At 52.5% G+C, this 25,000-nt stretch overlaps 7 protein-coding genes across 7 annotated transcripts in view; 2 read left to right on the forward strand and 5 right to left on the reverse strand.

The window, feature by feature from the left end:
* GUITHDRAFT_131458 (hypothetical protein) overlaps window positions 1–1,145 on the reverse strand; it is a gene marked incomplete at both ends in the record, with an annotated part of 2,096 nt that extends 951 nt beyond the window's left edge. The window contains 4 exons of the mRNA XM_005842125.1: window positions 35–189; window positions 243–438; window positions 522–753; window positions 807–1,145. Coding sequence (XP_005842182.1) covers window positions 35–189; window positions 243–438; window positions 522–753; window positions 807–1,145 — 922 coding nt within the window. The remainder of the gene's footprint in view (window positions 1–34; window positions 190–242; window positions 439–521; window positions 754–806) is intronic.
* A 7,016-nt stretch (window positions 1,146–8,161) lies between these two features.
* Window positions 8,162–8,494, reverse strand: GUITHDRAFT_58137 (hypothetical protein; the record flags this gene model as incomplete). The annotated part of the gene is made up of 2 exons (XM_005842126.1): window positions 8,162–8,344; window positions 8,402–8,494. Coding segments are annotated over 2 exons (276 nt in total), but the record flags the coding sequence as incomplete, so codon positions are not given.
* Window positions 8,495–9,359: 865 nt separating this feature from the next.
* Window positions 9,360–11,159, forward strand: GUITHDRAFT_98984 (hypothetical protein; the record flags this gene model as incomplete). Its single annotated transcript, XM_005842127.1, has 12 exons — window positions 9,360–9,558; window positions 9,612–9,742; window positions 9,795–9,846; window positions 9,893–9,906; window positions 10,020–10,073; window positions 10,113–10,156; window positions 10,205–10,325; window positions 10,378–10,437; window positions 10,488–10,587; window positions 10,649–10,731; window positions 10,848–10,936; window positions 11,000–11,159. 12 exons carry the CDS (start codon window positions 9,360–9,362, stop codon window positions 11,157–11,159), a joined length of 1,107 nt encoding a protein of 368 aa, XP_005842184.1.
* Window positions 11,160–12,935: 1,776 nt separating this feature from the next.
* GUITHDRAFT_149727 (hypothetical protein) lies at window positions 12,936–13,585 on the forward strand. The gene is made up of 2 exons (XM_005842128.1): window positions 12,936–13,124; window positions 13,193–13,585. The coding sequence occupies exons 1-2, from the start codon at window positions 12,981–12,983 to the stop codon at window positions 13,499–13,501; spliced, it is 453 nt and encodes a 150-aa protein (XP_005842185.1). The 5' UTR covers window positions 12,936–12,980; the 3' UTR covers window positions 13,502–13,585.
* A 59-nt stretch (window positions 13,586–13,644) lies between these two features.
* Window positions 13,645–16,345, reverse strand: GUITHDRAFT_83719 (hypothetical protein; the record flags this gene model as incomplete). The annotated part of the gene is made up of 1 exon (XM_005842129.1): window positions 13,645–16,345. One exon carries the CDS (start codon window positions 16,343–16,345, stop codon window positions 13,694–13,696), a length of 2,652 nt encoding a protein of 883 aa, XP_005842186.1. The 3' UTR covers window positions 13,645–13,693.
* A 1,242-nt stretch (window positions 16,346–17,587) lies between these two features.
* Window positions 17,588–20,979, reverse strand: GUITHDRAFT_83724 (hypothetical protein). The gene is made up of 3 exons (XM_005842130.1): window positions 20,929–20,979; window positions 19,520–20,846; window positions 17,588–19,469 (listed from the first exon to the last, which is right to left on the reverse strand). Exons 2-3 carry the CDS (start codon window positions 20,813–20,815, stop codon window positions 17,616–17,618), a joined length of 3,150 nt encoding a protein of 1,049 aa, XP_005842187.1. The 5' UTR covers window positions 20,816–20,846; window positions 20,929–20,979; the 3' UTR covers window positions 17,588–17,615.
* A 2,357-nt stretch (window positions 20,980–23,336) lies between these two features.
* On the reverse strand, window positions 23,337–24,590 carry GUITHDRAFT_98988 (hypothetical protein; the record flags this gene model as incomplete). Its single annotated transcript, XM_005842131.1, has 8 exons — window positions 23,337–23,414; window positions 23,556–23,656; window positions 23,713–23,773; window positions 23,973–24,072; window positions 24,117–24,157; window positions 24,213–24,286; window positions 24,333–24,401; window positions 24,539–24,590. 8 exons carry the CDS (start codon window positions 24,588–24,590, stop codon window positions 23,337–23,339), a joined length of 576 nt encoding a protein of 191 aa, XP_005842188.1.
* Between the last annotated feature and the right edge of the window lie 410 nt (window positions 24,591–25,000).

The raw sequence follows: 25,000 nt of genomic DNA on the forward strand, positions 1-25,000 counted from the left end.
GAAAGGGCTCCTCGCTGAGCTCCTTGCTCTTAACCTCCTTCCGATATCCCCCAGGCCCGCGTCTTGAGCTCCTCCGGATGAACCTTCGGGGCGGTTGCCGGCTTCTTCATCACCCCGAGGAAAAGAGGGCCGTTGGAGCAGTCGATGTGGATGATCCACCGGCTGGTGCCCTGCTGCTTCGGTTGTGACCTGAAGCGGACAAGCAGCCATGAGCAGCAAGCAGGGGGGGGGAGAGGGAGGACCAGGTGATGTACGCGTAGTCCACGGGCTCGTAGTAGATGGGAGGAGGGTCTTGGTAGTCACTCTGGTCAGGTGACATCCTCTTCCAACCTTTTGGAGGCTTCCAGTGTGAGTTGCTCATGTTGATGTAGATGGCCTTGTCGTTGATCTGAACCCCATGGAGAACCGAGAGGACAACGTGATCTGTGATCATATCTCCTGAGAGATCGCACGTCAGGGTAGCAAGGGAGAGCTTCTCTCCTCACACTGACCCGTCTGAAGCCTGAAACGAGCCTTCTTACCGTCCTCGTCGACCTCTATGTCCCTGCTCCATTCACTCACGTTCCACGTCTCGTTGTACCGCTCGTCGAAGGTTTGCATCCAGTTGAACGGCTCATCGTCAAAGGGGACCATCCTGTCCTCATTGAACAGAGTCACGTTGGGGTCCGAGGCCATAAGATATCTGTCTGACTTCCACCCGTACTGGGTGTCCTTGGTGGCATGCTTGCCGGGGAAATCACTGAAGAGGATGATCTATGGGAGGTCGTGGATGTCAGAAAGATCAAAGGGAGACGAAACACTCTCACGTTCCCGGAGATCTCTCGGAAGAGCTCAGCAGTATTAGGGAGAGGATGCCGTTTCTTCCTTGCCGGGGTCTTTCGCTTCTCCTTCCCTGCATCTTCGGCACTTCCCTGCTCTGTTTCTCTCTCAATCATGGCGTTGTTGTCGATGATCGACTCGATCTCATCGTCCAGATCTGATGACCCTCCTCGCAAGCTCAGCCGCGAAACATCCATGGACTTGACTTTCAGTCTAGAACTCCCACACCTCGTCCGCAGCTTGCAGGACGTGGAGCTTGGATGTTCCTGGCTGGCGTAGGGAATGATGATAGTGAGGATGATCGTCACCGTGATTGGCCTCCTCATGGCTCAATGCTTGAACCCTAGGTCTCTCAGGTAGCCCATGTCTGCTCAGGAAAGCAAGAGTGAGTAGCTATTGACGGTATTGACATGATACACAAGTATTGTCAGTCTTGCGTCATGCTTCTCCACGAAGACTCCTCTTCCCACATGTGCTAATCTTCCTGCTTGCTGTGTTCCTCCTTCTATCGTGTCTGTGCCTGCATGTCTTTCTCACGCTCTGCTCTGCTCTGCTCTGCTCTGCTCTCCCCTCCTCTCCTACAATCTAATGCGTCCGATCGTACATGCCCAGGATCATTCGTGTACCTCATCCCCGCTCATATCCTAGCAAACACCGGGTCCTCCAGGGGTCCTCTGCCGGGTCCTGCCGGGTCGGCTGCCGGGTCGGGCCAGGCAGCGGGCCAGGGGTCGGGCCGCGCCCGCGCCGCGGCCGGGCAGTCACCCGGCCTCTCGGAGTCCCGGAGTCCGGGCAGCCCGGCCTGGCGGCCAGCTCACTGACGGAAAGAGGGTTAGCCGTCCGTCAGACTCCATCTTTATATTTTAGTGTACACTGATCTACTCTACTATACATCCAGTCCAGCACTGATCAAGGCAGCTCCTCTACGAACTCCAGGCACTCGTCCAAGGAGCCCCACCTGACTCTACACGCCTGCAGCTCATGGTAAGTGGAAGCGAACACAAGCGCTGGCACTCGTACCTGGCAGGATGGATCCAAGCACACAGCATGAGAAGCAGAGGCGATGATGCTGCTCGCAGGAGCAGGGGAAGGCATCTTTGAGACGTTGACCTGCTCCGCATCCTCGTTGTCCCCCACGACTGTGGAGGCTCCCGAGTTCTCTGCGGGAGATCGGGAGGCTCTCTTGGCAGCATGCTTGCTCGGCTCCACCCGCCAGGCCTCCTGGGACGCAGACATTGCGCGGTTGATGATGTGAACCTCCTGCGGTAGGGCGTCAGAGCTGGGTGGCGAGGAAAGGGGAGCGGCAGGCGGAGACCTTCTTGGTCAGTAGGGGAGGATAGGGTTTCTGCTTCCCATGGCTCGATTCGACGACTCGCCCCATGCTGCTTGCTGGAGAGTGAACTGCTCCTGTCCACTCGGGACTTCTCCAGAGGTTCTTCCTGTTTTCCAGCCGGAAGCTCGCAGGGTTCCCCCCCCTCCCCTCCTCCTCCTCCTCTATTGGCCGCCGGCTGCTGCCAGCAGACCCGAAACTCTCCCTGACGACCCTTGCGGACGGAGGCCTGCTGGCCAGTCTCGCTGTCTTGGGGCGGACGGGCCGGTCGGGCATGTCGTTCCTGTCACTGACACGAGGGGCAGTGGAGGGTCGGCGCCTTTCGAGGGTGGGAGGAGGACCGTCAGAGAGTTTGACGTGCTCGAGGTTGAGGGAGAGGGAGGGAGTATCGATCAGCTTCTTCGTGCTCTTCTGCTGCATGCGGAACAGCCGGTTCCTCGACGTCTGCCTGCCCTCCCTGCTCACCAGGTCCCTGTTGCTCGCTCCCTTTCTGATCCTCTCAGAGACGAAGCACATGATAATTTTCCTCCTCAACATCCTCTGCATCGTGATCGCTGCGTTGACCGTCGTCGGGTCGTCGTGGTTCCTCCACACGGAGATCTTCTTGGAGAGGTTCGGGGCAGCCTCGCCCGACACGGCCACGAAGGAGTCGTCGACGATGAGGTGTTTGAACACGGAAGAGATGTCCTCTACAAACTGCTTCGACACCGCCTGGTCACACTTCTTCTGCCAGTTCTCAAGCGCGAGCACCGACGCCCTCGTCTTCTCTCCCAGCAGCCACCTCGTGTTCTCATCCCAGTCCGCGTCCGCGTCCGACTGCGCATTCAGAAAGAAGTCCGACATCACCGCCTTCTTCGCGTCGTACGCGGCCTTGAAGTTCAGCGCCAGGTTCTGTTTCCCCGTCACTGAGTCGACCTCCCGCTGGTGCCTGGCGTCAGACTGCAACGTGTTGACTTGTCGCAACGTGAAGCCTGCGGCCTTGAAGCGGCTCAGCCGCTTCCCCTTGGGGACTTGCTCGAGGGGAGGAGCCGCCGGCGGGGTTCCTGCTGAGAGAGCTTCGGGGGATTCGGCTGAAGGGACGGAAGCTGATAAAGGCATGTTCTCCGGCAGCTGGTCCAGAACCAGTTGGACTTTTGCTTGTTTCAGAGAGGTGCGCTGCTCGCCTCCGGCTCCGGCTCCAGCTCCGGCTCCGGCTCCAGCATCAGCTCCTCGTGGTTCCCTTTGCTTCGCGCCTCCTCCTGCATTGCTCGCGCCTTCAAATGCCCGCACTTGCTCGGCTTGCTGGCTGTCACGAAGAACGCCGATGGTGGACAAAAAGTCTTTGAGTTCTTTCGCAGCGTCAGCTGGGATGTAGGTGGACTTTTGTTCTTTTGCAGGAGGAGCCTTCTTCAGGCTAGCAACCTGACCTCCCTCCGCCTCCTTCACTAGCACGGGTTTCACGCCGCTGCCGAGATCCCTGGAGGAGCTGCTGTGGGAGGGAGCAGGAGTCGTCTTGGTCGGAGCTTCGGTTGTTTTGTACATGCTCCAGGATCGCATCTGATCCAGCGCAGCCCTGTCCTGCAGGATGAGGAAGAGAGCTTCCTTCATCTGGATCACAGACTGACGGCTGCTGAGAAGCACGTGGCTGTACTGCTTCTGCAAGAGGTTCAGCATCTTTTCGAGCTGCTCGTAGTCGACGCTGCCGTCACTCGGAGCCTCCTTGAACTTGAGGACCTCGCGCTCGAGGGAGAGGATGAAGGACTTGAGGTTTGCGTCATTGCTGAAGTTGGCGAAGATCTCGCCGTACTGCGAGAGGCTGAGGAGGAGGCTCATGTAGGAGGAGAGCAGAGAGGGCGTGTAGGATTGCTCCTTGCTGAACCTCGCGCGGATGTTGGTGAGGAGTTTGAAGCTAATCATCTCCTCTCTGCAGGAGGGATCCTGGGCAAGGGACTTGATGATTGAGAAGAGCTCGTCCAAGGACGACTTCTGCGGCTGCTCTAGCTTGTAGAAGAGGAGGTGGATGACTCTGACCTTCTTTTCCTTGGACAGCTCCATGAATATCCTTGAGCTCTTGCACAGCCTCCAGATCGTCTCCGTCGCCAGCTCCGAGGTGAAGTTCTGGTGGAGGGACATCAGGCCGATGATGTGGGGAACGACACCAGAGTCGAAGCAGGTAGAGAACTGGTGGAGGGAAAGGCAGTCAAGGACCATGCCGCAGATCAGCTGGACGGGGGAGATCTCCCCCTGCGCCGAGACGTTGATACACTGCCCCTCGTTCCAGGCGTCCAGCGTCATGGGAGGAGCCGAGGCCTTCAGTCCGACGTGCGACTTGGTGATGCTGAGGAAGGCAGACTTGGAGCAGGTGGCGAGGAAGAAGCGCTCGAGGTAGGGGAGGGTAAAGGTGACGCGATGGATGAGCTTGCGGTAGGCCACGCGGAGAACCTCCTTCCTGTGCTCCAGGGGGAGCTCGAAGTTCTGCCCTGACTCGGACATGTAGGCTGCCTTGCCGGTGATGAAGGTCGGGATGTCTCGGTCCCTCCTCCTGTTCTTCATCTTCACCTCCTCCATGAGCTCCTCGCAGTGCGCCATCGCTCGCTTCTTCAGCTTCTCGTTCTCCGACAGCATGCTCCGGAGGGCCTCCTGCGTCACCTCCACCAGTTCGCAGCTCGGGCTGATCACCTCAAGGGAGCCGAAGCATGCTTCCTCGGTAAACAGAGCCGACTCACCCCACATGTGCCCCGCAGACATCTTGGAGACGGTGACCGCCTTCGTCTTACCTCCGGTCTTGCACTTCACCTCGATCTCACCAGAGAGGATGATGTACAGTGACTTTGTCATCTGCCCCTGCCGCAGCACCAGCGTTCCCTTCCTCACTCTCTTCCAGTGGGACCTCTCAGCAAGGATCCGCATCTCCTTCTTCTCCATCCACGCGAAAGGCTTCACCGCCTTCTTCCTCAGCATCTTCTCCACGATCTCGTCGATCACGTTCTCGTCGATCGTTTGCTTCACCCGCTGAGCCGAGTGGCGGCAGAGGATGGCGAGGCAGCCCAGGTAGAGCACATCCTTCTCATAGATCATCCGATCGTTCCTCTGTGTCAGCTCCTCCGCCAGGATGCCTCCGATGTCCATCAGTAGCAGATGGTCGATGGCGACTTGGAGCTTGTGATGCCCCCGTGTGTTGGACATGAGCACCCAGAAGGTGTTGAGGAGGAAATTCTGCACCTTCTCGACGTGCGGCCGCAGGTTCTCGGCCTCCTCGTCCTCCTCTCCGTCCAGCGGCAGGATGCTCAGCGCTCTGCTCGAACGGGAGAAGAGGGAACTCCGTCTTCCCGGCGAGCTCAGGGGGAGCTGGACGTGAAGCTGGAATCGAAGAAGGAAGTCGCCGTGCTCTGGCGGCGGAGGAGGGACCTGATCTTGCTCAGTGACAGCCGCTCGAGCTGGGAAGTGTCGGAGCTGCGAATCATCTCCACCATCCACTTGATGCTGTTTTTCTGCTTCGCCTGCTCCACCACGAAGGAGTTCTCCGTCAGGCTGGTCACTGTGTCGATCTTGAGCTCCCTCAACGGCTCCCACACGATCCCGTCCTTGCATCCTGCTGCCGTCAGCTGGAACACGAGCTTGGCCGCTTGCTCGCTCGCCTCCTCGCAGACGGATACGATGTAGTTGCAGAGGCCGAAGAGGATCGTGTTGGTCTGCCGGTCAACGATCACTTCGTTGCCATGGAGGGTGAGAACGTTGGAGAGGACTTCGAGGGAGGAAGTCCTCACTGACTTGCTGCTGGACTTGTACTGGGCAAGGAGCCACGAGATCCCTTCAGCCTCCACCAGCTGCTTGCAAGACTCTGCGCTGCTGCGGACCAGCTGGGCAATAGCGTCCAGGCATTCCGACTGGATGCGGAGGCTCTCGGAGTTCTTGCACAGGTCCATCACGATGCCGACGGCGCCGTAGTGAGAGAGCAAGTGACCGTCAGTGAGGGCGAGGGCAGCGATGCCAGGGGCAGTCTGCTCCCTTATCTGGGGAATGATGGACGTTGCAGCCATGTCAAACAGCTGCCCGCAGGCGGAGTGAACTTCCTTGCTCCTGGTCGACCTCTCGCAGTGGGAAACTTGATCAGGCTCCTTGTTCTTCATTTTCTCCATCTGAGTGTGAACGACATCCCAATTCTTCTTGGACCGCTCGTGGATCGTGTTTCTCTTGACCACCCTCTGCCTTGGCTCCCTGGGGATGAGCTCCAAGTAGTTCCTCCTCCTCCCGGACTGCACCACCCCGTGCTTCCTCTTCAGCCTCTCGGTCATGATAGCCACCAGCTTCTCCACACAGGCCTTGAGCAGCGCTTGATCCAGCCCCTTCCCTTGATCGACGTCATGAAAGACGTCCGTCGCTTCGCTCTTAGAGATCTTTCCCAAGGGGCAGTCCGCAGCAGAAACATCCTCCTTGGGTGGGTTCATGACGCCCGCACAAACAAGAAGGCCAAGGAACTCGTTCAGGTCAAGGAGACCGTCGGTAAGGGAGGAAAAGTCAGTCTTGATGAAGATAGAGTTCCGAACTGACTTATCCTTGAACTGGTAAAACAGCAACATCGTGCTCTGCTTGAAGTGCTGGATCCATCTCTCCACCCTCGGCACATACTTGGGTCCAACCTCCTTGACCTCCTCCAATTCCTCCCCTTTCTCAGCCTCTCTCTCCACTAGGTTGATCATGATCACTCCATTTGCAAGCGGGTCTGCGTACCCACTGGAAGCTGATCGATACTTGTCGAGGTTCTTCTCGAAACAGCCGTTGGGACCTTCACAGCCGGCGATGATCTCCCCGATCGTCACCTCCAGCAGCCCAATCACGTTGTCTTCGCCGAAAGGAGCCTCCCTGCCGAAGGGATCGGGGTCGTCGTACACATAGAACGTGAGCTTCTCCTGGTAGTAGGAGGTCTTGGCCTTGGGGTTGAGGAACAAGGTCGAGATCTCAAAGCGAATCTTCCTGGTGAAACGAGGAGCAGTGTTGTTCGGTAGCCTCTCCGTTGGGTAGTGCTGCCGCGGGAGTAAGCTTTAAGGAGAGGGCGTGTAAACAAAGAGAAAGATAAAGAAAGAATGGAAGAAGGGAGAGGGAGAGGGAGAGGGAGAGGGAGAGGGAGAGGGAGAGGGAGAGGGAGAGGGAGAGGGAGAGGGAAAGAGCGATGAGGACCTCGATCCACTTCTCGCCAGTCTTCGATACTCCACTGCGAACGAGGATACACCTAGGATCGACGTCTCTGTTGGTCCTTCGCGGAAGATACTTGCAAGAGATCTTTGTCGGTCGCAACAAAGAAATGATCAGATCGAGCAGAGCAGGCGCAAAGGGACGGAAGCACCTGGAGCTCAAAGACCTTGCGAGTGAAGAGATCCATGTCCTTTGACGAGGCCAACCCTGCTCGCGCCAGATGTGCGTCGAACGGAACGACGATGTGGGAGAAGTCAAAGAATCCGCGCATGGCATCGCCAAAGAGCATGTCGTTCTTGACGATACGATCCCTCTCCTGTTCGGAGAGCTTGTTCAGATTGAGCGGGAACTTCGAGGTGCTCGAAGTGTATTGATCGTGGAGGGATGCTCTACGACGAAATTTGTTGATGTTTCCCTTCAACCATGCACTGAAGAGGTTGTACTTCTCGTCCAATGGAAGGTCCTCTGTCTCCTTGTTCTCTGAGATCAGCTCCGACTGGTTTGCTCCAATAAGATCGCAGAACTCATCGAACGACACCTAGCAGAATCCTTATAAGATGCCGTTTCAAGTTAGAGAAAGATAGCCTCCGACCTGTCCGTTTCCATCCAGGTCCGCGGCTAAAGTAACAAGGGAGCACATAGAGTCAGTTGGAATGGAGAGAGCACCCTCCAGGTACCTCGCATGATCCTCCTAACTTGTACTTCGTTGACGTTGGGCAGGTAGAACTGGATAGCCTTCTGTAGCTCGTTCATGTCGATGAAGTCTGAGGAAGGAAGTTACGATCATCTAGAGTTCATCCAGGGCTGCGATCATGCGCAGCGAGAGCACTCACTCGATTGATCGATGTCAAAGTGGTCAAAAGCGGCCCGCGCCTTGATGAGCGGGTCGGACTTGATGGCTCCTTGCTGCACCATGAGAGCAACGAACTCGGAGAACCCGATCTCTCCTCCACCGTCCTTGTCCACCTCCTTGACTATTGCCTCGAGCTCCGTCATGTTCAACTTGACTCCACAGGATTCGAACACCTGTTCAGGAGGTGAGAACATGACTGCTGCATTGACGGTGACAACTTGACAAGTTACCTTGTTGAGCTCCAACACGCTGATGTTGCCTGATCCATCCTGATCGAAGACCGAGAAAGCCTTCCTCATCTCTCCTACATCCTCAACGTGCAAGCCATACATGCTTCCCAACTTCTCGTCTGAAAAGTTGTCCGGGTCGGCATGCCTCAAGTGCGGGTTCACGAAACTTCCTTCGCTTGGTTGTGTGGAGACCTTGCTTTCTCGCTCGTCAGCCTCTGAATGTCGCGGACTCCAGGCTCCGTGAAAATATTCTTCCTGTTTCTCCTCCTCCTCTCCATCACCATCGTCATCATCATCAGGGATGTAGGGTTCATCATCGTCCTCATTTTCTTCTGAGTTGGGAACGCTGTGCTCTTCTAGCGTTCGTTCTTCCACTTGATTCTCCTGACTGTGTTGTTCTTGCATCATCCGCAAGATCGCCAAGTCATCCTGAGCCAACCCTCCTGACCGCATTTTCTCCCTTGTTGCTGGTGGAAGAACAAAAGTTGCAGGACCGACCTGGAGGTCAACCCCGGACACCAGCTACTGGTACCGCCACGACCGACTTGAAGGGACTTCAGCTACTGACTGGTTCTCCTGCTCTCTCCTCCATCTTCGCGCTCCCCTTCTCCTCCTTCTCCCCCCGCCCTCCGCCTTCCTTGCCCTCGGGCATACCGTACGCCGTTGGGGGTTGACAAGGGTAGGGGTGGGGTGGACCAAGTCAATCGGACGGGTGGGGTTCGGTACCTAATCTGTTGGTGACCACCTCCCCCCTCAGCTCCAAGTTGATCAATTGCCAACCATGATTGCCAACAGAATTGCCAACCTGAGTCTTTACTCAAAGTTAAGTTAAAAATCAGTACGAGGACACTTGCTGCGAACCCTGCGCCTTTTACTCTGCGCCATGTTGCGCTGAAGGGAAGGAGGGGAGGGAGAGCGAGTCGGGAGGAGAGGAGAGATGGGGAAAAGAAGAGGGAAGATGGGAACGAACAGAGAGAAGAGGTCTCGGTACCGAGGTCAAGACCTTGCGCAGCATGGCAAGGCTGACAGGAACGACACCGCTCAGCAAAAGGGCAGGTCAGGGCTCTGGCTCCTTGGGGCAGCCCAGCGGTCCTTGGGCATCAGGATCCAAGGGGAGGAGCAGAGCAACAGGAGGACTCTCGGAGCAGCGAAGTACAGTGAGTCGTCATACATGCTGTTTGAGAGGGTTGGTTGACAAGGCCCATGTAAGGACTGACTTCCTTCCTGTCCATTGAGACCCTGTGGCTCTGGGTCATGGGGTTGTCAGCGGAGAGTTTTGCAAACACCTTTGCCGTTATCTTGATGGAGCCCTTGGCTTTCGTCTCTACATTCTTGCACGATGTGATTGCTCCTCTCATCTGGTTGTGCGATTGCTGATCTTGTCACGAGGCAGACCGATCACACGGTCACCATACTCAATCTGACCGGCTCTGCACTCGAGGAATGTGCGTGTGGACTCGACATGCTTCTCCTGATGGGTTCGATGACCAGGGTGCAATCATATGGTTTGCGGAGAACAAAGTTGAGTTCAAGAACCCCCCTCTCCTGCTCGTGATTCGTTCAGGGTTGACCCAACATGAAAATAAGCAAGTACAAGTCTCGTTCACCCGAGCGACAGGTTCTGTTCTGTGTGGACTTCTCTGGCAGCTGTGGTGGTAAATCAGACACGCTGGTGTGATTCATGATGTGATCGAGGTCTCTGCTATGACAGGAGCAAGCTGCTCGTTCCGACCTTACATTCGAGCATGGGATGAGGTGACCATTGATAAGCTGTGGCAGAAGTCGAAATGAGATGAGAGATAGATACATCTCTTTCATGTTGGCTCTTGGCGTGCTTTTCAACATCCTTGGAAGGCAGTTTGCTTCATTGATACTTGCACCACTCTTGGAATCTCATGACATGATTCGTCGCAACGGGAAAAGGGTAGATGAAGCGTTTGCAGCGGCAGGAGCCTAAGACATAGCTTGCCTCACAGATCGTGGACTTGAGTGAGACAGTCTGGGACGACCTCCTCTTTTACGCGTGCTTATCAATTGTACTGCTGTGAACCCGAGATATCCTATGCTGATGACCCGCAACTTGCAGATGCTTGCTGCTTGTCTAGCTTGCCGTCACGAGCTTGTCGCCTACGGACTCGACGACCTCTTGAGCGGCTTCTTCTGGGTTCCCATCTCGTTTGCCTTCGGTGACGTCAGCATCTCTCTCCCTCGATGATCATTCACGATTGTCTTCGTGCTTTCTCGCAGGACAAGTCATCGAGGGCAGCCTCCTGTACGAGGGGGTCCAGTGGGGAACCTGGAGGTGCAACGCAGTCGCTTGCGGGCTTCTGGTGCCCTGCAGCTTCATCCTGTCTCGCTTCCCGTCTGCGGCTTCTTTCTCCGTGTACCGGAAGGCAACTCTCGACCTCTGCTCCTCGAACTTGAGCTCACTCAACCTGCCCTTCAGTTTGTCGGAACCTTCCTCGGGGCGCTATCCTCGTTCAACGGCACGAGCTCTGACACTGTTCAGCTCCTCCTCAACAAGAGTGGCAAGGGGTAAGTGAGAGCTGGGACATGCCTTGACCTCCACCTTGCTTGACCATCCTCATCCTTGCACAGAGCTGCGGTCTGGAACGTGGGACTCAATCTCCTTACAATGGTGCTTGCGACGTTTGCCATCCGAGCCGTCAGTCAGTTTCAAATTCCTTCCATCCACATCGCCCAAAATGTCGTGGAAAGCTTTCTTTCGTTGTCTTCTCCACGATCCAACGAACTCTGATGATGCTTTTCACGGCCTCATGTATACCCAGGATTTTGCGCTGATTGCCGTAAAAAAAATAGAAACTCTTCAATATTTCTTAGAAATGAGTGCATCAGCTGAACGAGTAGAGAATACTTCTATGAGGTCCAAAAGTCAGGTTTGTTTGGTCTCAAAGTACTACCTTGCGAGCTATACACCGTAGTAGGCAAATATGGTACATATGTTGTATCGGTTGTGTTACTAGTGTCCGATCTTGTCCCTGCTCCCTCCTCTCTCCCGCCTCAGTCAGCCTCGATGACCTGTGACTGTTCATGAGGCATCGATTCCGATGCCTGATACACAGTGTGACCGATCAGATAACGTTAGCTCCGATACCACCCACCCTGCCATTTCTCTAGCACTCTCTCCATTTTGACCTGGTGGGGTGGAGCTGTTCACCTGTCATTTTTTTTCGAAAAGATTTCCGATCTTTTGAACCTATATGTCACGGTATTCCACCACCACCCCCTCTAAAGACCGCCATCTCTGGGAAGGGCGATAGGGTGGGTACAAGGTGTGCCTGGGACACCTCAAAACTCCGCTAGTCACTAGCTGCCCCCCTCATCCCCTCCATTATCCCAAGAGGGCAACAGAGGCCGGCCAAGGCCTCGAACCGTTGCCAGTCGAGTGGTCTAGAGTCCTAGCCCGTGTGACAGTCAATCTCCAGATCACCTCACACCTCCAAACTGCCCATGACACGCGCCGTGACACCTGCAGTCACGGGCGAGGGCAGCAAGAAGAACATAGGGTGGATCCTATCAGGAGACTGAGGGACAGCAGATGAAATGCGCAGGAGCTGGTAGAAAAGGGGAGGTCATTATGGGGTGTAAGGCTCGGCAAGATCCGGAGCCAGTGAAGGGCCGCAGGAGTAAATCCCATGCCATGTCCGACGTCGGAGAATCACACGGTCACATTGTCAGCATGAGGACGAAAAGATGTCTTTCTGATAGAATAAAACCAAGTTTTAGCCTGGCAGTGCAGTCATTTTCATCCTTCTCGTGGTGTAACCGTGTGATTCACAGTGTAGGTCGTTTAGATCGGGCATGGCACTCAATCCCAGTTAACTCGAAAACTCCATTATAAGATCGAAACGTTCGCAGTTGTACCCCCCGATCAACAAAGTCATTTCAAAAACAGTTATTGTTCACTTTGAGGGCAGCAATGTGACCCCCAGTCCGATCCCCCACCCCTATTTTCCATTATCAAAACAGCCCAACACTACCCTACTTCGAGGGGTGGTTGCTAATTACTGAGTTATAAAACAAATTTTTCAACCTCAACGTTTCCCTCCCGGTCCTCCTACAATGTGTCACATCCCTGTTAAATTTTGACCCCGCCGTACCCCTCCTTCTCTGTGATATTCTACCGGTACTCCTCAGACTTGCGCGCAAGTACCGTTCGTTGCGTCTGTGGGGCATCACGGGTCTTTGGGTAAGGTGGGGTGATCCAGGGTACATGGGAGGGTGGGGGTACAGAAGGGGAGGGAAGAAAAGGACAGCAGAGAAGGGGGACGGAGAAGGGGCTGGGACGAGATGGGCTGTAACATGCAAGAGAGAAAGAGAGGATGAGAGGATGAGAGAAGAGATGAGGAGAGATGTGACGGGTGTAGAAGAGATGAGAGGAGAAGGAACGGGAAAGAGGGAGATTAGAAAGGGAAAACATAGAGGCAAAGGGGGTGACCACTTTGATTACACAGTTGGAGTGCTCGAAATTCGAGACGATATGTTTGTCTGAAGTTTGACACGGTTTCTTGACAGGCTTTTCAGTTCCTCCTTGTATTCATATCTGCAAGTCTCCGCGATGTCACAGGTCGTTAAGATCTGTCCACGGGCAAAGCGTCAAAGGATGCTGGACACCGATGAAGAGTCGAGGCCAGTGAACCTGGACATGCAAACGGTGTCAGGACTCTTCCGATACAAGCAAGCAGAAGCTGCAAAGATGCTGGTAAATGCCGAATTCGCTATCTTCTGTCATGGTTCTCTTTACCGGTTTTCTTACTTGGATGTTGTCAGGGCATTTCGTTGTCAGCTATGAAGAGTGCATGTCGGAGGATTGGAATCTCACGTTGGCCGTATTCGAGATCAAGAAACGAGGAAGCACAAGCAAGGGCCGGCGAGGAAGTAAGGTCGGACTCGGATTCCACCCTCGAGGAGGGCAGCTCCGTGGCCGCACGAGATCGACGTGCTTCTGAAGGGCAGTCGGGGCGAGACTCTGAGGAGGAGCACAAGGATGCAGGGGACGTGGATTTTATTCCGATAGAGAGGAGGTGGATCGAGTGGTTCACGAGGGTGAATTTCGACGAGGACATCTCGTTTCGATAAGTGTTTGTGAGGAGTGAATGGCTGCAATTGGATTTTCTTGTCTGGGAGAGAGAATTGAATCTCAAGAACTACTCTTGAGGCATTTGTGAGAAATGAGAGCAAAGATTCGACAGGCAAATGCAGAGTGCGCAAAGTATGTGTGTAAATTGATGTGTGGGGTTGTACATGCATGCATTAAAAGAAAGTCGAGTCTTAAACGGTCGTAGAGGATTCAACAAGCTCCTTCTCCTCAAGAGCCTCTACGTCATCAACCCTAGTCAGCGTCAGCCGATCATTGACGATGTCCACCAGGATCGAATCGCCGTCCTTGAAATTGCTGGACAACATCTCTCGAGCGATGGGCGTCTCGAGCTCCCGCCTGATGGCTCGCTGGAGCGGGCGAGCCCCGTAGACTGGATCGTACCCGATGTCAGCAAGGTAGTTGAGCGCCTCCTGACTGCACTGGACCCTCATGTCCTTGTCCTTGAGCCGCTTGTTGAGCTGAGCCACCTGCTGCTGAACGATGGAACGGATGGACTCCTTGTCGAGCCCTCGGAAGATGATGAACTCGTCCAGGCGGTTGATGAACTCTGGGCGGAAGCGAGCCTTCATCTCGTTCATGACGCGCATCCTCATCTCCCCCTCTGCGTCCGGCCTCCCTGCGAGATCCAGGATGTTCTGAGATCCGATATTCGACGTGAAGATGATGATGGTGTTCTTGAAGTCCACGGTCCTCCCCTGCCCATCCGTCACCCGCCCATCGTCGAGGATCTGCAGCAGCACATTGAAAACTTCCGGGTGTGCCTTCTCGATCTCGTCAAAGAGGATGACAGAGTACGGTCGCCTCCTCACGGCCTCCGACAGCTGACCCCCTTCCTCGTATCCCACGTAGCCCGGAGGGGCCCCGAGAAGACGTGAGACTGACTGCTTCTCCATGTACTCAGACATGTCGAGTCGAACCATCTGCTTCTCACTGTCAAACAACTCCTCACATAGAGTCTTCGCAAGCTGCGTCTTCCCAACTCCAGTGGGGCCAAGGAACATGAAGCTCGCAGTTGGCCGCTCGGGGTTGGACAGTCCTGCCCTTGACCTCTGAACAGCCTCTGCGATGGCCTTGACGGCGTCAGGCTGACCCGCAACGCGCTTGGACAGGCGCTCCTCGAGCTGAAGGAGGCGCTCCTTTTCTGATGACTGTAACTTATTGACTGGAATCCTTGTCCAGGCGCTGACGACGTTGGCAATATCGGAGTCTGTCACTTGATCGCGCATCAGGGTACCTTGTTGCTCTGCCAAGAGCTTCTCTGCATCCTCGAGCTTCTTCTTCAGCTCTGGGAGCACCTGATACTTGAGCTGAGCTGCCCTGGAGAGATCATAGGAGGCCTCTGCCTTGTCGATGTCAATTCTGACCTTGTCCATCTCCTCTTTGACGTTCTGGACCTGATTCACGTTCGCCCTCTCCTTCTCCCATCTCGACATCATTGACTTCTGCTTCTTCGACAGCTTCGCGATCTCGTTCTCGATCCCCGAGAGTCGTTGCTTTGCAGCCGAGCTGTCATCCGTGGACAGGCTCAGTTTCTCCATTTCCAGCTGCATGATCTTTCTGTCGATTGTGTCGATACTCGTTGGCTTCGATGTCATCTCCATCTTCAGTCTCGCCGCACTCTCATCAACAAGGTCAATGGCTTTGTCGGGCAAAAACCTGTCAGAGATGTATCGATCGGACATCACAGCTGCGGCCACGAGAGCGGCATCGGCAATCCTAACGCCATGGTGAACTTCGTAGCGATCTTTGAGACCACGGAGGATTGTAATGGTGTCCTCCACAGAGGGAGCATCGACCATGACCTGCTGGAACCTACGCTCTAGGGCAGGGTCCTTCTCGATGTACTTCTTGTACTCGTCCAATGTAGTCGCTCCGATACATCTCAGCTGCCCACGAGCCAGCATCGGCTTCAGCAGGTTGCCTGCGTCCATGGCGCCGTCAGTGGCTCCAGCTCCCACGACGGTGTGGATCTCGTCGATGAAGAGGATGATGCCTTGGTTCGAGTCCGTCACCTCCTTGATCACGGCCTTGAGGCGCTCCTCGAACTCGCCCCGATACTTGGCTCCCGCCACGAGCGCAGCCAGGTCAAGGGCAAAGAGCTTCCGGCCTTGGAGCGAAGCAGGGACATCGCCAGCTGCGATCCTCTGGGCCAACCCTTCCGCAACTGCCGTCTTCCCAACGCCTGCCTCCCCCAGGAGCACGGGGTTGTTCTTGGTGCGGCGAGAGAGGATCTGCATGGTTCTTCTGATCTCCTCATCTCTCCCGATGACGGGATCAAGCTTCCCAGCCTTCGCTGCCTCGGTGAGATCTCGTCCGTACTTCTGCAGAGCCTCGTAGGTCGCCTCCGGGTTTCTGCTAGTCACTCGCTGCCCTCCTCGGATCTCTTCGACCGCGCGCTCGAGCGATTCAATTGTGAGGCCGAAACGGGCGAGCACGCCGTTGTCTTTGAACTTGGATGATCGTATGGAGGCGATGAAGAGATGTTCGATTGAGATGAAGTCGTCTTGCAAACGCTTCTTCATAGCCTGAGCCTCTTGAAGGGTATTCCTCATGGAGCTGCCAAGGATCTTCTGACCTGCTCCCGACACCTGCGGCAACGTCTTCAAGTACTCTTCAGAGGCCTGAACAAGCTGCTGCATCAGGGAGCTGAATGCTCCTTTCCCTGCTGCTTTGGAGACAATCCTCTGCACTGTTTCGTCCTGAAGACAAGAGTGGAAGAGTATTTCGGCTTCAAGAAACTGCTGTTTGAATTTCTCCGCGACTTCGGGCAGCCTTTGCATCGCTGCAAACGCCTTCTCCGTGTATTGCTGCGCATCAAGCATTCCCGCGTCTCCTGAGTTGCCAGCCATCATCATTGGAACATTCCTCTGAGGCTGGCGAAGTCCTTTCGGAAGCAAAATGGGCGATGTGCGCAGACCGCAAGATGCTGGACGTAGATTTGTGCGAGAAACCAGAGGCCCTGAGTACGGTATGTAGGAGGACGCATGCTCGCAAAGCAACAGCATGGATAGGGCGATGGGCCATATAGAAGCGATTCGCATGGCTGCTTCGACAAAATTTATCCTTCCAGGAAGACCAGATGTCCGGAAAGTTGGTAGGAGAGAGGGGGGTTAACAGGATAGTAGACTGAGGGTAAGTAGAAGGATGAAGGGGGAGAGAGAGGAGGGGAGGAATGTAGTCCAGAGCCGGGTAAGACGGCAGGTAAGACGGGCTTAAGGAGGAGGAAGCGGTGGGAGGAGGGGCAGAAATGGGGTGATATAAAAGGAGGACGCAAGGAGACGAAGGGGGCTGAGGGGGTGGGGGTGAATTTCAGGAAAGAAGGGTAGGGTTCGAAACATATAAATCGGGGTGGGTACTGGACAGACGGTGGTATAAAACTCTACACCTTCAGAAACGGGAATTTACTGGTGGGGTCATTCGAAAATTTAAAAAACATAGGTGGGGTACTATTTGATCAAATAGTGGGGTATGGGTGTTGAGAGGGGGGGGTGGAATTTGATTGCACCCCAATAACCACCAAACTCTTTAAAACACATTTAAGACACAAATGTTACTAAATTTAGACTTTTAGTGTAATAAAAACAATGAAACGCCTCATTTTCAAATAAACATGGTTCTAAAAATACTTCGTGAGGGCGAAGATTCCAGAACGACAGAAATAACGTTATAATGTCTTGAAACTGAAACATTTAACATTAATCAAGGAACAATGGAGACGAAGACCAGTTTTAATGTTCATTTGTTAAAAATAAACGTTAAACTGTCTTCACAGTATGTAACTGTTCCGTTGGCAGCGGCCGCAAGGGTGACGGTCCGGGACGCTCCCGGCCGACTCCGGAGGGCCGGGGCCCGGGCCGGTGATCGGCCAACTGTCCTTCGGATCCGAGCGCCAGGCCGCGGCCGCACATCGGATCACAGTGATGCGCCGGGAGGCTCAGGTGACCAGCCGCCTGGCAGGCGGTCACCATGCCAGCCGTCTGTGAGCCCGGTGAAGCCTGGCCGGGACTCGGACGCCCGACGGTACCGTACCGTCATTATAAGGGTACTGAGCTGAACACAACACGGACCGTATGCGAATGTAATGCAATAAATCTACAGAATTTTCTTCAGCTCAAGGCCAAGCTCTTTGTTGGCCTCCTCCAAGGCAGAGCTTGACCCGATGACGGCGATTGATCCCTCCTTTGTCACAACTTCCAGTCTCTCGGCAAACTCAGCGAAGTCCTTGGCAGTGGTGCTGAGAACCTGATCTCTGCGTTCCTGCCTCATCTCGTCGGTTAGGCCCGTCAAGTAACGATCCATCGACGTGAAGCCTTTCTGATCAGGTGACATGGGCGCGTCCATGTCGCCGATCATACCGATGATCGCATTGGCCAGAGTCGTGGGTGACATCTCCTTGGAGAGCTCCCGCAAGAACTCCGGGGTCTGGTCGTACGTCTCAAGTGTCTGCAGCAGGTTGGGATCCCTGTAAGACACATACTTGAACATGCCTGAGCTCGGATTGTACGAGTTCATGGCGCCATAGGCGCCACCCACGACGCGCACCTTATCCCACAGCCAGGTCGTCCTGAGGTGACGGGAGACAACAGCAGCAGCGCCGCTAGTAACCTCACCAGGCTTGAAGATCTGAGCGCCTTTGCCGACATAGTTCACCTGAGTTGGGACAACAAAACCTTCTCCCTTGCCATCAAACTTCTTCATCTCCATGGCCCAGTCAACCACCTTCGATTCCTCAGTCTTGAGGGGGATGCTCTGGATATACTCCTCCAGATTTGACTGCAGAGAGGAGAAACCTTTGTCTTCAGCAGAGAGGTTGATGAGCAGATTCTTCCTGTTCACAAGCAGGTCGCGGATCCGCTCCAACTTGGCCAAAACTCCTTCCCAGTTCTTGTCAACCTCTTTGGCGAGTTCACGAATGAAGTCAAGAGTTTCAATGCCCCTCATCTTCTCTTCGACAAACTCAGTCACCATGTATCTGGCTCCAATACGGCCAGCTGCGTACGAGTGCCCAGATCCAACAATGTTGGCCTCAAGACGTGCCTTCGTCTCCAAAACCATCTGCTTGAACTTGTTCTGGTTGTTGAAGTTGGTGTTCGTGATGATATCATTCATAACCTCGAACATTTCAGCAGACTTTGCGTAAGTTGCCTTTCCCCTGAGGAACAGGTTGCTCACAACTTCGGGTTCAGGAAGCCTGTTCCCGCTGCCATACTTCTGCGTGGTTGAGGTTGAAGTGTAGACTCCTCCCGTGTGCGTTCGGATGAAGTCCGACAAGGCGATATCATCTCTCTTGTGGGTTCCCATCTCCGTGAGGCAGCGGCAGAAGAGTGGAATGAGAGGGAGCAAGTCGACAGGCACAACGCGCATGTCAAGACCAATATCTGCATAAACGATTCCATTGGTTGGAAGCTCGTGACGGAGCACCTTCACACCCTTCTCCTCAGAAACGGCAATCGGAATGTTACGTCCCTGCTTGTCCAGATCATCCATAGTCAAAGATGGAATCAAAGCAAGCTTCTCTGGTGGATCTTCTGCTTGCTGCTTCTCCTTGAGCATCTTTGTTTCTTCGATGAGCTTGGAAATATCCTCCTTCTGCAGGCTCTTCCTCACGTTCTCAAGCTCCTCCTCTTCTCGCTTGCGATTCTTCTCCTCCAGCTCAGGATCAGGAAGGGACTTCACAGTGACGCGATGACCATTATTAATCAAGTACTTCTTGATGAGATCCTCAAACACAGGTTCACCACTGGCAATTCGCGAACGCAACTCTGCAAGGGGCTTTTCGAATCTCAACGGCTCCATAGGATCACGATCGTAGAGCCAGCTGGAAAGGGATCCAAGCATGAACGAGAGCCCTCTCGGAAATCCTCCAGTATTGAACTCCCTCAGCTTAAATTCCAACGAGTTCAACGAGGCTTCAATAGAAGACTTGTCGAAACCTTCGTTGGCGATCTAAAAACTATTTCAATGCTGTGAACTGCCTTTGAATAGAAAAGACTCACCTTGTTGAGGGTGTCCAAAATGAGCTTTTGAACCTGATCACACTTTGCGACATCATCGATTCCTTTCATACCAACTGAGTACGTTGCCTGCTGGAGCACAGTCTCCAATCCATCAGAGATGACACTCTCACCAAGTCCACTTTCCCTCAAAGTTTTGTACAAAGGGGACACAGGGGTTCCCATCAACAAATCATCAAGAACATCAAGAGCCAGCTCATCTTGAGGCTTCAAAACCTGATCGTTGATGAGCCAGTTGACAGTCATGAGCACTTTGCCGTCCTGTCCAGACGGGTAATGCTGTTCAATCGTCCAAGGGGCATTCCTCTTCTGCTGCCATTCAATGGTAGAGTCCTTGCGGACCCTGGGATGTTGTTCAAACTCGCCGAGAAAAGTTTCCAACAATTCTAAGCGGGCTGCAACGTCATCATCTCCGTAGAAGTAGATCCTGGAATTCGATGGATGGTAAAACTTTTTGTGAAAACCTTCAAAGTTCTCCCAAGTAAGCTTAGGAATGACCGTAGGATCTCCACCAGAATCTACTCCATAGGTGTTGTCTGGGAAAAGAGCTTGCTGGCATGCACGACCATGAACAGCATCTGGTGACGAATAAACCCCCTTCATTTCATTGAAAACCACTCCCTTGTACTTGAGAGCATCACTCTCATCTTCGATCTCATAGTGCCAACCTTCCTGCTTCAGAGTCCATGGGGTCAACGCAGGATGAAGCACAGCGTCCAGATACACGTTGATCAAATTGTAGAAGTCCTTGAGGTTCTGGCTTGCAACTGGGTAACATGTACGATCTGGATATGTAAAAGCGTTGAGAAACGTGTTCATCGAGCCTTTCAGCAACTCAACGAATGGTTCTTTGACAGGGTATCGTCGAGATCCACACAACACACTATGCTCCAGGATGTGTGGGACCCCAGTTGAATCATTCGGAGGAGTTCTAAACGTGATTCCAAACACCTTGTTCTCATCAGGAACTGACACTGACATTACTTCAGCCCCAGTCTTCTTGTGCTTGAAGAGAACAACTTTAGCACCATACTCATCGATGTGATCCTCCTTCACGATATCATACTTCTGAAAGATGGCTGAAGACTTGACATCCACAGACGAAGTCGCTACCATCCTCACGTTGGAAAATGGCGCCAGTCGACCAGGTCGTCTGAAAGAAGCCTGTGGCAACTTGAAAGATGCAACCTTTGACATCCTAGCTCCAGCACTTCCTCTTAGGAAAGATGACATTCCCGCACTGTTCATGAAGCCGGACACTCTGCCCGAGAGCAGCATGACCGTCGAAGCCACCACAAGTAACGATGACCTGAGAGGGAAATCAATGCGATCCGAAGCAAAAAGATTGATCGAGTAAGGAACAACACATGTTTCAACGATGAGTATCTCACCAAAAGAAACAGAAGACTCTAGGTCGTTCTGCAATTAATCAAAATCTAAGATTCTGATCAATATCCAAGACTACGAAGAAACAAGAAATCAGCAGCTTCCAGATTGACTTCACTCTCAAATATCCATAAAAGAAAACATCTTGCAGGAACAGAACTTCCAACAAATAACGATGGGTCTCTTCTTAAAGTATATTCTTGTGCAGACGAACCGAATACAAAATGCAATTTACACTATCAATAAGAACCATAAACAACCATATTGCTAACAACTTGAACTGTGGATTCAAGCAATGCTCACACGTGATTTGTAATATTTCAACAATCACAAACATATACAACAATCGCCATAATCTTTCACTTATCCCATGTTTTGAGGACGAGAAAACCCTTAAAAAGACTCATGATTCGGGACTTGCGGCCCACTCTACACAGCATGCTCTCAGGCTACAAATCCATTCAGCCTCTCGTTCTAAATAACGTAGTGCTCCTGATTCTATCGCTCAGCATTGAGAATTCTCATACTTCAACATGCATTGCATCTCTTCGCAGCAGCAGTCATGATGTCGCCGCGCACGTTCGCTACCTGCGCATGGCCGCGGCTCCCCTGAATCCTTTGAGTTGGCGTGAGGCTACAAATAGAGGTTTGTGTGGTACTGTCATTTTAAAAATGAGAGGTACAAATATAGAAAAAACATTGTTAAGACATTTTATTCTGTTGCATATGGTTGAAAATATTTTCAATATTGGAGGTCAATTTTGAAAATATTTCGTGTCATGTATTAGGTTTCATGAAACTTAGAACTTCATCGATTGTTCTATCAGTAGAAATTTTTATTAATATTATTCAGTTCCAATCTGTTTGGACAAGATTTAAATCTTCAAAAAGTAGAAAATATTTATATAAATAATATTTTTGTTTTAAATTTGTATACAATACGAAAGAATACCTAGTCTTCACACAGACTATGTAAATAAGCTGGTACAACTTTAAAAAAATAGGGGCAGCACGTATGTGTGTGCTCACTTTCAAACTTGTCCACTAAAATACCCCATAATCCCATAGGCACAAGGGTCATAATCGTAAAAACATATTTGAAAGCGCCGTGTTGCACAGCTAGGCAGTGTTCATTTAAAATCTTATAAGAACTCCGCCAACTTGCATTGGAAACCTGCGAGACCCCGCCGACCTTTACACCGGGATCCTCCTTCATTTTTCTATATTAACGTTTAGTTACTAATTTATTGCATACTAAGTTTACTCATTATTTCCTCCATTCCTCACCGCCCCCCCTTCGCTTTGGGTGTCCTCGACCCTACCCTACCCCTTCGTAACCCACGTCGCACTCCTTTGTGCATCACCCCACCCTCACTTTGATACCTTTTCAGGAGGTACACTACCCCAAGAATTGAAATAAAGTCAATGGTGAGGTGGTGGATATGACCCTACCCTGCCTAGTTTTACACACTTGTGAAAGGTACCCACCAGGGCCCTAATTTCCTAGACCCCACAAACTGATGTCTACCCCTACTTTACATATCCTCATCGGGGGTACTGTTTATGAAGGACCGGAGTACCCTGTAATTAGTAACATTCACAGAGAGTACCCCAACAATTTCTCACCCTACCCCCCAAGAACTCCCAACTCCCCTACCAGTACCCCCGCATTTTCCTATCGAACTACCCAACCCCCTGGTGAGTTAGAACCCTGCCAATATGGGAAGGCTGAGCCGACAAAGATGTTGGGAGGCATGATACGGCGGCGGCGGCGGCGGCAGCGGCGGCGGCAGGAACAGGGTACGGATTTAAGAGGGTGTTAAAGCAGGATACTTGCACCTTTGATTACACTTAGCGTCTGACTGCAAAATGTTTCTTTCCCACGATAGTCAAGGTTTCAAGGATCTAGTTGCCATTGTTACCTAAGACGAAACTCTAGGTCGTGGGGCACACAACAAGATTTGTGTTGATGGCAAAAACTTGTTTTCAAAGACACTGAGATTCATTTCTGCTCTGCTATCAATCCTCATTGTTTGTCTTCAACCATCCTACCTTGATCCTGGTAATTTCTCGTCTTGACTTTCCCGTCCGTTCCTGTGAGGATTGGCACTTTACACTGCTTTTGATAGAGGAAGGGATGAGCAAACCGCATCCTTGCAAATCATTTGAATTCTTTTCTTGGTTGGACAATGGTTTTTTCTAACGGGCAGCAATGAGAATCTCCGTGACAGTTGGCAAGCGTCAGTGTGCGGCGGCCCGGCCACATGTCGCCGGGTAGCAGCGGCCGAGGCTATCACTGATACGAATACCTGATACGAATACGATCGTATTACGATCGTATTCGTATCAGCGATTGTGAACGAATCTGATGCTGCCCGGCACGGCGGTGAAGCTGCTGGATGGTCGACTCGATCTAGAGCGCCGACACTTCGAAAGACTCAGCCCCTGCACGTAGCGCAGCTTCGTCCTCCAAGAACTTGGAAGTCTTGGCCTGGAAGAGGGGTTTTCAGTTTGTGATGGGGGAAGAATGGGAGAGTTTAGGAAAGAGCGCAGCGCAATCATCGAATCATCTCCTTCACCTGTGCTGTGAGAACGTAGAGCTTCTTAGAGACGATCGTGACCTGTTGACGACCGTAAGGTATAGGAGAACATTGAGGGTACCGGCCTTGGAGATGAAATGTTTGTCTCCACGTGAACTGCTGGATTCGTACTCTATCATGTAGTAGGGAATGCCTGCCCATAGTGATCAGTACGACAAGAGGAATTCGGGCAAAACAAACATATCAAACCAGATTTTTCCGTCTGAGACGCTGCGATGAGTTTGGCAGAAGTCACCCCGTCCTTGGCTCTCTGGCAGTGATATCAGATAGTGGAATAACACAAAGAGGCTTGAGAATGAGACGCGAAAGAAATCAAAAACACGCTTCCCTCTCACCCTCCCGCTTCCTTCCTATTCTGGTCCCAATTGCTTCTCCCCCTCCCCCTTCCCTTGCCTTCGCCCTGCCTCCCTGTTTCGTGTTTGCAGAAACTGCTGGGAACTAAATCCCACCTCAACGCCGACGACTCGTTTTGCGACTTCCTTGGCAGTACCGAACTCAGTGATGGATTCTATCTTGACAGGGTCGACAACGATCCCAATCTCCGTTCCTCTGGGCTTCAAATCAACATGTACTTCCAAATCATCAGACCTCACCCGCCCTTCTTGAACTGAACTTCTTCAAGGTGGGTTCTCACCTGACCAAACACCACACTTACCATCGCCGTCTGCAGAGGAATCGGCAGATAGTACCGGCTTCGTTGACTTCTTCCATGTGCTCGGGTATGAAAGTCCGAAAGAGAATTTCTCATTTTCATATCTGGTTTCTGAAACACCCAGTCCATTATTGAAATTACCAGACCTTATCATTACCTTGCTCAGTCTCCGCGATTCCCAATTGAGGAAAGCCTCCAGCGAAAAGAACCCCCGTGCAAATAGTCCCTAACAAGCGAATCAGGCACGTTTAGGAAATTTTCATCTACCTAAGGCAGCTCGTCTGTCTATCATGCATATCGGAGAAGTTGTCCTCTGATAAGACAAAGTAAGTGGAGATTGATTCAAAATGCATTTCATTTCACCCGTACTCGAGACGGCAGAATGCTTTGAAGGTTGAATCCGTCCACCCAACATATCGAAGCGAGAAAAAAAAAGACGGGAGTAAATGCTGGAAACATCAATCGTAAAGTGATTTCATTACGAAGAAAACAAAAGTAAAAATCCCGTTTGCTATCTTATGCGAGCTTTCGCAACTCATCTTTGCAACTCACCTATTCATTTCTGTATTTTCTTAGTTCCTCGACTTGCCTTTACCCCACTGTACTTCCATCATACCGCCTCCACCTGTATCTATCCATTCTCTCCATTCTTGTGTACGCTCTATTCATCTCCCCTCCTCTCTCTCCTTCTTCTCTCCCCCCTCCCCCCCTCCCCCCCTTCCCTTTCCACTCCTGCTTACCGGCCGCTCGGATCGCCATGTCCAACCTCCTTGTATGTAAATGTTTGACTAAACTATATTAGTCAAATAGTTAAGTAATCAATTT

This window comes from Guillardia theta (assembly GCF_000315625.1).
Source record: "Guillardia theta CCMP2712 unplaced genomic scaffold GUITHscaffold_1, whole genome shotgun sequence".
Classification (NCBI taxonomy): Eukaryota; class Cryptophyceae; order Pyrenomonadales; family Geminigeraceae; genus Guillardia; species Guillardia theta.